The sequence below is a fragment of the Mus caroli genome, chromosome 7, assembly GCF_900094665.2.
Source record: "Mus caroli chromosome 7, CAROLI_EIJ_v1.1, whole genome shotgun sequence".
Classification (NCBI taxonomy): domain Eukaryota; kingdom Metazoa; phylum Chordata; class Mammalia; order Rodentia; family Muridae; genus Mus; species Mus caroli.
The window spans coordinates 19,025,310-19,034,141 of record NC_034576.1 but is presented as its reverse complement, the minus strand read 5'-3'; the positions used below and the strand labels follow the sequence as shown (position 1 = coordinate 19,034,141).

The window sequence follows — 8,832 nt, the reverse complement described above, 5'->3', positions numbered from 1 at the left end:
TGGGGGCGTGGCTCAGTGGTGGAGCCCCTGCCTAGAATCCCCCAGTGAGGGGCTGGGGGCGTGGCTCAGTGGTAGAGCCCCTGCCTAGAATCCCCCAGTGAGGGGCTGGGGGCGTGGCTCAGTGGTAGAGCCCCTGCCTAGAATCCCCTACTGACAGGCTTGGGATGTAGCTCAGCAATAGAATGCACAGTATTCTACACTCCACCTCCCTTGCAAACAGAAGCAGGGCTGGAAGTGTGGCTTAGTTGTTAGGATGCTTTCCTGTGATGCACAAAGCCCTGGCTTTGATCCCTTGCACCACAGGAAACTAGGGATGATGACACGTGCCTGCAATCCCAACATTGAAAGATAGAATTAGCATAATCAGAGGTTGAAGGTCATCTCCAGGTATATAAAGTGAGTTGAGACCAGCCTGGACTATACGAGATACTGTCTCAAAATCAACACACACACACACACACACACACACTCACTCACACATACTGCAAAGCCCTTCTCCCAAGCCTCATAAAACTCTCTACCCTTATGTAATAGCTTGAACAAGAGTACAGTCAAGACATACTTCAAGCTGGGAATGGTGGCACACGCCTTTAAGCCCAGCACTTGGGAGGCAGAGGCAGATAGATCTCTATGAGTTCGAGGCCAGACAGAGCTACACAGAATCTCTGCCTCAAAAAGAATTCTACTTTGATAGGGAAAAATAAATAAATCAAAGGAGAGCTGGGGTTGCTGTTCAGTAGCAGGTGTTTCCCCGGCCGGTGAGCACACAGTCCTCGGTGTACACGCCTAAGCTGTGCCGTGAAAGGGAGGGAGACAGGAGAGCAACGGGAAGCCTTGGGGGTGGCTCAGTGGCAGAGCCTTGCCTATCATTTACGAAGTCCTCAGCTGCATCCGTAGTATTGAAAGAGAGAAGTATGGAAGAGGGGCAGGCCTACTTTTAGAACATCGATTAGGCCATCGGTACGGTGGATACAGCAGCATCTGCCTCGGGAGAGCATGGTGATGTCAGAGCAACAAGAGGCCAGCCAGTAAAGTCCCCTTGAGGAATGCAGCCTTGAACTGGCGATGGGATCTGAAGAGTGTAGAACCCCCAACACCCTAGCCAGGCTCCACAGGCAAGAGGGGCTTCCCAAGGGAAGGATCTGGGATATCCCAGGGGCGCTGATGGGCAGACCCACCTGACGGATGGTGGTCAGGAGGAACTAGTGCGGATAGCAGAAGGGGACAGCAGACTGACAGCCCAGGGGATACCTGCCCCGGTGGGTGGACCCAGCAGGACACTGGAGAGCCATGAGTCCTGGCTCCAGAGACAATACTGGATAAGAGACACAAGGGAGTGGGCCTTGCTATCTCCATTGGAGGTTTTTCCATGTCTTCCGGAAGGATGAGGTGAAAGGGTAAAAATGACCACCTGGGGAATCCCTGCTGCTTTTATTCCCTTCTGGAAGCACAGTACAATGGCTATCACAGGAAAGCAAACAGGACACTTTGTTTTTTCCCTTCTCCTGCTGAGGGACGGAACTGGTGCCTCAGGATCACAGACAGGAGCTCTTCCACTGAGCCCACACACAGACCCTTAGGTTTGGTGGGGTTTTTTGTTTTGGTTTGGTGGGGGTTTTGTTTGTTTGTTTGTTTGTTTGTTTGTTTTTTTAATTTTGACAAAAACCTCAAGTGTTTCAGGCTCGACTGGAATTTGTGTAGCTGAGGCTGACCTTGAACTTCTGATTCTCCTCCCTCCACCTCCCCAGTGCTGGCATGCACCACCCACCATACCCCATTTATTCTTTTGATTACTGAGACAAAGTCTGAGTATATAGAGCAAGCCAACCTCAAACTCAACATCCTCCTGCCTCAGCCTCTCCCAGTGGTCAGATCACAGGTTTGTGCTACCAGCCTTGGCCTGTACATCTTTCTGACAGGTCACAGTGGCTATTGTAAAATGTCCTACCCAGGCCTGGCATGGTGTTGCACACCTTTAATCTCAGCACTCAGGCAAAGGCAGTTGGATCTCTGTGAGTTCAAGGTCAGCCAAGACCACATTGTGAGACCTAGTCTCAAAAAAGTTATATATACATAGGTATATAATTTATATTATATGTTATATATTTTAAATTACATATAAATAACATAATATAATATATTGATATATAATACATTATAAATGCAAAATATATAATACATAAATTATATATTATATAATATACATATATGCATATAGTAATTACTCAGACTAGGATAATGTATGCCAGACAGATCCTAAGCACTGGGTATGTCAATTTCTTTGATCCATGCATCAGTCCCATGTGACATCAGAAAAAATAGTTTAACTGACTGCCCAGAGCTATGCATATGCTAGGCTAGTGAGTTGGGTTCTGAAAACCCAGGGAGCAGATCCGTGACTGTGTGGTTCCATGATGTCTGTCCGTAGTCCATCCTGTCTGGTTCCAACTGGTCCCGTGTCCGTGTCTCTCCCACCTCTCCTCACCCCGCCCCCGCCCCCGCCCCTGTTGAGACGTTTGTAAAGTGACTGCAAGTTGTGAATCACAAGCCTTCTTTGGTCATCTCCCTAGCCCAGCCTGAGAACCACGCTGAAGCCCAGGAGGTCACAATTGGCCCCGAGTCGGTGGCTGTTGCCCGCTGTGTCTCCACTGGGGGCCGCCCCCCTGCCCGAATCACCTGGATCTCCTCCCTGGGTGGAGAGGCCAAAGATATTCAGGAGCCAGGGATACAGGCTGGCACGGTCACTATCATCAGCCGATACTCCTTGGTGCCCGTGGGCCGAGCGGATGGCGTCAAGGTCACGTGTAGAGTGGAACACGAGAGCTTCGAAGAGCGGATCCTGCTGCCAGTGACCCTCTCTGTGCGCTGTGAGTGTGTCGGGAGGTGGCTTTCCCTCACATGCTGTCCGTGCTGGCTCAGTTCTGTCTGCCTCAGTCTCCACCTTGCCTATGGTCTGTCTGTACTAGAGATCCACCCTAGTCTGAGTCTCCCAGGTACTGAGAGGTACGCTTGCTTCTGTGGGTTCCCACCTCCGAGAATCAGAGATAAGCTGAGAGGGGGTGAGAGCCCAAAGGTTCACCTACTTCCGGGTTTCTAGAAAACAGAAAAATATGCCGGGCAGTGGTGGCGGCTCAGGCCTTTAGTCCCAGCACTCGGAAGGCAGAGGTAGAAGATCTCTGTAAATTCGAGGCCAGAGTGCTCAACAAAGCAAGTCCAGGACAGCCAGAGTTGATAGACAGAGAAACCCTGTCTTGAAAAAAAGAGAAAACTCCGGGTTTACCTGCAAACAGCTGTCCTCTGCATCTTCTTCTCTGGCTTCCAGGGACAACAGGTTTCCTGAAAATCCTCAACTATCCTAGGCCACGGTCCACGCTGGTCACCGGCTCTGTTGCCACACTATTTAGTCTGATTCACTTTTGGAGGCAGGGTTTCATGTAGCCTGGTCTAGCCTCAAACACCCCAGACAGCTGAGGAAGATCCATTCATACGCAGACCCGTAACCTGTCCTGTAACCCGTAGTCTCTGCACAGGGCTCTCTGCTGCCTGAATCCCCTGGATTTCATCCCGTTTCCGAACAAGGTAGTCCAGGTTGCCCTCACATAGCTAAGGATAACCACTGCTCTGAAGCTGCTGATCCTCCAGACGCCACTTTAAGAGTCCAGGAATACAGCTGGAGAGATGGCTCAGAGGTTAAGAGCACTTCGGAAGGTCCTGAGTTAAAATCCCAGAAACCACGTGGTGGCTCACAACCATCTGTAATACTATCCTATGCCCTCTTCTGGTGTGTCTGAAGACGGCTACAATGTATTCATATAATTAATAATAAATAATATATATATACATATATAACATATCTATATGCAGGGATTACAGGCATGGACCACTACACCAGGTTTTATGAGGAGCTGATAGTGGAACTGAGCATCTTGTGTACGCTAGGCAAATGCTCTAACCCAGTGGTCCCTCCTGGTGCTATTTAAACTGCCTTTATCTGAGCCCTACTCTCCCATGTTGTTGACTTTGGCCCTTGGAGGCCTTGGGGTTCCCCAAGCCTTCCCAAAGTGTCCTAGGCTTCTGCAGAAACTGCCTACAGGGACAGCCCTCAATTTTGTCTAGGGACACCTCCCAGTACTCTCTGCACACAGGCTGGAATTCCTCCTTTCCCCAACTCCTGCGCGTGCTTGCGCTCTCTCTCTCTCTCTCTCTCTCTCTCTCTCTCTCTCTCTCTCCCAGCTTCAATTTTGTGTTGTTTTGTTTTGAGTCAAGGTCTCACTATGTAGCCCTGGCTGGCCTTGAACTTTCTATGCGCGAGAGTGTAGGGCAGAGGCATTGGATGCATCTAGAGCTGGACACACAGGCAGATGTGAGTCTCCTGATGTGGGTGCTGGAGGCCAAATTCTCTTAAGTACATGCTCTTAAGCAGTGAGCCCAAAGTGAGTGCCAGGACAGCCAGGGCTACACAGAGAAACCCTGTCTTGAAAAACCAAAAACAAAACAAAACAAAGCAGTGAGCCATTTCTCCAGCCTTGGTTTTCTGAGGAAGGGTCTCTGGTTTACCTGAGCTCTCCTTGAGCTCTCTGTAGCTAAAGATGATCTGAGCTCATCTTCCTGCTTCTACGTCTTCAGTGCTAGGGTTACAAGCATGAACCACGCCACTCAGACCTGGTATTTGCAGTACTATCCTGTCAACTCACTGTGGTAGCTGCCTCAGGATCCCAGTGGATGGTTGGGTCCTTGGCTGTGTGATAGAGTCCCCCCACCTCATCTGCAGTGGCTCTTTCCAGCCATGTTCATCCTGAGACCATCAATGTGAGCCTGGCTACCCTGACTTCCTGCCTGTCTACACTGGCCACCCCAAACTATCTGGATATACTCTATACATGTTGCATTGTGTGTGTGTGTGTGTGCATGTGCACACACACACACACACACACACACCATACACAAGGTAGTTGCTTTCTTGGCCTTGCCTGAGCTAATATCTAAGTGACTTCCCGGGTTGGGTCTACACTGGTCAGAGCATACACAGTGTGGCCTGCTAACCCAAGTTTGTTTTGACTGATGGATCTCTCACCACCAATGCTGCTAACTTGTTCCCAGTTCTGGATTCCACCTGTCTCTGAGTCAGTCATCTTTTTCTCCCAGACCCTCCAGAAGTATCCATCTCCGGCTATGATGACAACTGGTACCTTGGCCGCAGTGAGGCCATATTGACCTGTGATGTACGAAGCAACCCAGAGCCCACAGGCTATGACTGGAGCACGTGAGTGATGTGAACCTAGAATTGGGTCTGAGGAAGGAAGACTGGGGCCTGGACCCCTGGGTCTGAGGAACGAGACTGGGGCTTGGACACCTAGCTCTGAGGGAGGAGGGTTGGGGTATGCATCTCTAGATCTAAAGGAAAGGAATTAGGTGTCATCTCTGGGTCTGAGGGAGGAGAGCTGGGGTGTGCATCTCTGGATCTGAAGGAGGAAGGCTAGGGTGTGCATCTCTGGGTGTGAGGGAGGAGGGCTAGGGTCTGGATCCCTGGGTCTGAGGAAGGAGGGCTGGGGTGTGTACCCCTGGGACTGAGGGAGGAGAGTACCTGACCTCCCAGGTCTGCAGAAGGAGGGCTAACTGTTGGACTCTTCAGGGAAGACTACTCTCCCAGATGCCTGCTCTGTTGCTCACCTCACCCCATACCCTTAGGACCTCGGGCGTCTTCCCAGCCTCTGCAGTGGCCCAGGGCTCTCAGCTGCTTGTCCACTCTGTGGATCGAATGGTCAACACTACCTTCATCTGTACAGCCACCAATGCTGTGGGGACAGGCCGTGCTGAGCAGGTCATCCTGGTGCGAGGTAAGGAAGCCTTGTGCTGTTTGAGTTTAAAGCCCAGTGGTTTCTCCCTTTGGGGCTAGGGTCCACTTTGGGGTGTCACTGATGCTGCCCTAGGATGAGAGAGAAAGAGTCTGACCTACCTCTGTCTGCACAGATGAGCATATAGTTCAACTTGTCCATTTTGGCTTGCAGGTGTAGTCTGTGACCATAGGCCGTAACTGGGGGTAACCAGGGAGGAGCATTGGTGAGGAACTTTCAAACTGGGGGCCTGTACTTAAGTCAGGGTTTAAGCTGGGCATGATGTAGGTCTATAGACCCAGTGCTTGTTCAAGAATCTGAGGCAGGAAGATTAATGCGAGGCTAGACTGTGAACATAGTAAGACTCCTGTTTTTTAAAAAATGCCCCAAGTTCATTGAGAAGAAAATCAAGAAGTTGGCTTGGGTCTATGGTGGAGGGAAGGACTAATGGCAGCTGTGGAGCTTTGTCCCTGGGAGGAGATGGGACTCTCTTGATGCTCTTGATTCTTATAAGTACTAATGAACAGACCCACACAAAGCAAGAAGCAGCTTGCTCAGCCATGAGCACTATCGCCAAGATCTTCAGCTGGAGACCAGGCTATCCAGTCACCCAGATGTAACCCTATATAGTTGGAACAGTTGTCACCGAGACACACCCTAAGAAAGAGTGACCCTGGCCAGGACCTATGACATGCCACAGGAACCAGGAAAGAATGATTCTTAGAAACACCCTTAGCCAGACTTAAGTAGAAGGTATGGCAGAAGAATGACAAGTTCAGAGCATACAGGGTGTACAGAATTCGTTCTGATCTAGACTGGGCTACTGAACAAAACTATAATCTCACAAAATAAAACATAAGAAGAGGCCTAGAGAAATGGCAGTGGTAGAGCCCCTGCCTAGAATCTCCCAGGGAGGGGCTGGGGGCGTGGCTCAGTGGGAGAGCCCTGCCTAGAATCCCCCAGTGAGGGGCTGGGGGCGTGGCTCAGTGGTAGAGCCCTGCCTAGAATCCCCCAGTGAGGGGCTGGGGGCGTGGNGTGAGGGGCTGGGGGCGTGGCTCAGTGGTAGAGCCCTGCCTAGAATCCCCCAGTGAGGGGCTGGGGGCGTGGCTCAGTGGTAGAGCCCTGCCTAGCATGTTGGCAACCTTAAGTTCAATCCTCAGTTTGTATACAAAACCGAAGACTTAGCAGCACTGGTGTAGGTACCACACAGTTTGCCTATGCAAATACATGAATCTGAAGTAGTGGCCCTACCAGGCAGGACCTGAGCCCCTCAGAAACACAACAAATGGCTTAGAAGGAAGGTGTAAGATAGAGCCTGGCCCTGTGATGTGCTGGACACAGCCTTTCTTGAAAACACACCCTTGCTGAAACACAACAAGTCTTGTTCAGACACCCAAAGGCAAGCAAGCTGACATGTGTAGGAACACAAACTCACGTTGCTGGTCAGCTCTGAACCCTTGGGACATGTATTCATAGCAAAGCAATTTCAAACGGGGCCATAGTTCACATACAGAAACGTGCTTCCTCACACATCCGAAGAGCATTCCAGAAGATACCTCTGCATCCAGAAACTCCATTAGGGAGATGCTTGGGTCACTAGGTCAGCTGCTAAGAGATACGTATTGAGTTTTCCTCTATAAAGAGAGGTCACTCTCAGCTCAGGGACCCGGCGGATGCAGGCCTCACCTAGTCACAGCCTCCTCGCTGGTGCCTCCAGAGACAGCACAGGACATACAAGGCAGAGACAGGGAATGAGTATATACATTTGTTCCTCTCATCTTTTCAGACGGGGTGTTTGGGTATGTAGCCCAGGCTGTTTCTGGCTCAGCCTCCACCTCCAAGGGCTGAGGTGACGGTATGTACTGCTATACCAAGCTTACTTGGTCTCAGCCTTACTTAGTGACAGTCCACTCTACAGTCGGGTGCTCCTGTGTGCTACATGCAGAGAGAAACCTTGGTGGGCTGGAGAGATGGCTCAGTGGTTACATGTGTGGCTTGCTCTTCCAGAGACTCCCCCCCCCCCGCCCCATTTGTTTCACAGCCCCCATGTTGGACAGTTAACAACTGCCTATTAACTCCAAGCACTTCATCTACAGGCACACATGGGTGGGGGGTGAAGGACACTGGACTCCCGGAAAGGAAGCCACAGACCACCTGTCATGGGACACTATTCCTGGGAAGACAAGGACAAACGGTTACTTGTCCCAAACAGGGAATCAAGGACAGATCAGTGTGTAGATAGCACCAGTAAGTTGTGCTGAGGTTCCTTACGGAAGCAGAAATGACACAGGGACAGCTGCATCTCCAACGCCCGCCCCAGTGCCGGTGACGTCTCACAAAGCGGGAGCCTGGAGCACCCTGCACAGCCTGTGGGCAGCTCCCAGGGAAGAGACTGCACTTCCCAAGCAGCTTGGTCTCTCTCTGTGTCTCGCTTGGTCTCTCTCTGTGTCTCATCTACAAGGCTCAGCTTTCATTGCCTCTCATATGCTTGGAGAGGGAGGAGCAGCCTCACACCTGGGACTTCCTGTAACCTTTTAAGCCTTTTATTTTCTAAGCTTAAGGTGATTCCCTGGGGATGGAATGTTTTATCTCCCTTTTGGCATCCTTTCCCTTAAGGTTTCCTCCAAGACCAAGATGGAGGTTTTAATTTCAGGGGAAATGAGTGCCAGCTAACACCAGGGTACTTGAGGACATCATTGCAAAGACAAGCCCAACATTTCACACTAGCAGAAAAGGGCACGCTGAGCACCCCAGAAACCAGCGGCTGGGCCAGGCCTGCAGCACACACAGGAAGGCGGACGGAGGCAGGAGGCCAGCACTGGCTACTTAGTGAGTCTGGAGTTGGTCTGTGCAGCCTGAGGACCTGTTTCAGAAAACCAAACAAGCTGGGCATGGTGGTGCCGCCCTGTAATCATAACACCCGCGAGACAGAGGCAGGGGAGTTTTGTTGAGTTGGAGGGCAATCTTGTCTATATAGCAGGTTCCAAACCAGCTTTTG

General features: G+C 50.9%; 1 protein-coding gene across 2 annotated transcripts in view; it reads left to right on the top strand.

Moving 5' to 3' along the window:
- Nucleotides 1-8,832, top strand: part of Nectin2 (nectin cell adhesion molecule 2) — a 32,980-nt gene that overhangs the window by 13,842 nt on the left and 10,306 nt on the right. For both annotated transcript variants that reach the window (XM_021166282.1, XM_021166283.1), the window contains exons 3-5: nt 2,571-2,867; nt 5,146-5,263; nt 5,689-5,837. In XM_021166282.1, the coding sequence (XP_021021941.1) occupies nt 2,571-2,867; nt 5,146-5,263; nt 5,689-5,837 (564 nt within the window). The remainder of the gene's footprint in view (nt 1-2,570; nt 2,868-5,145; nt 5,264-5,688; nt 5,838-8,832) is intronic.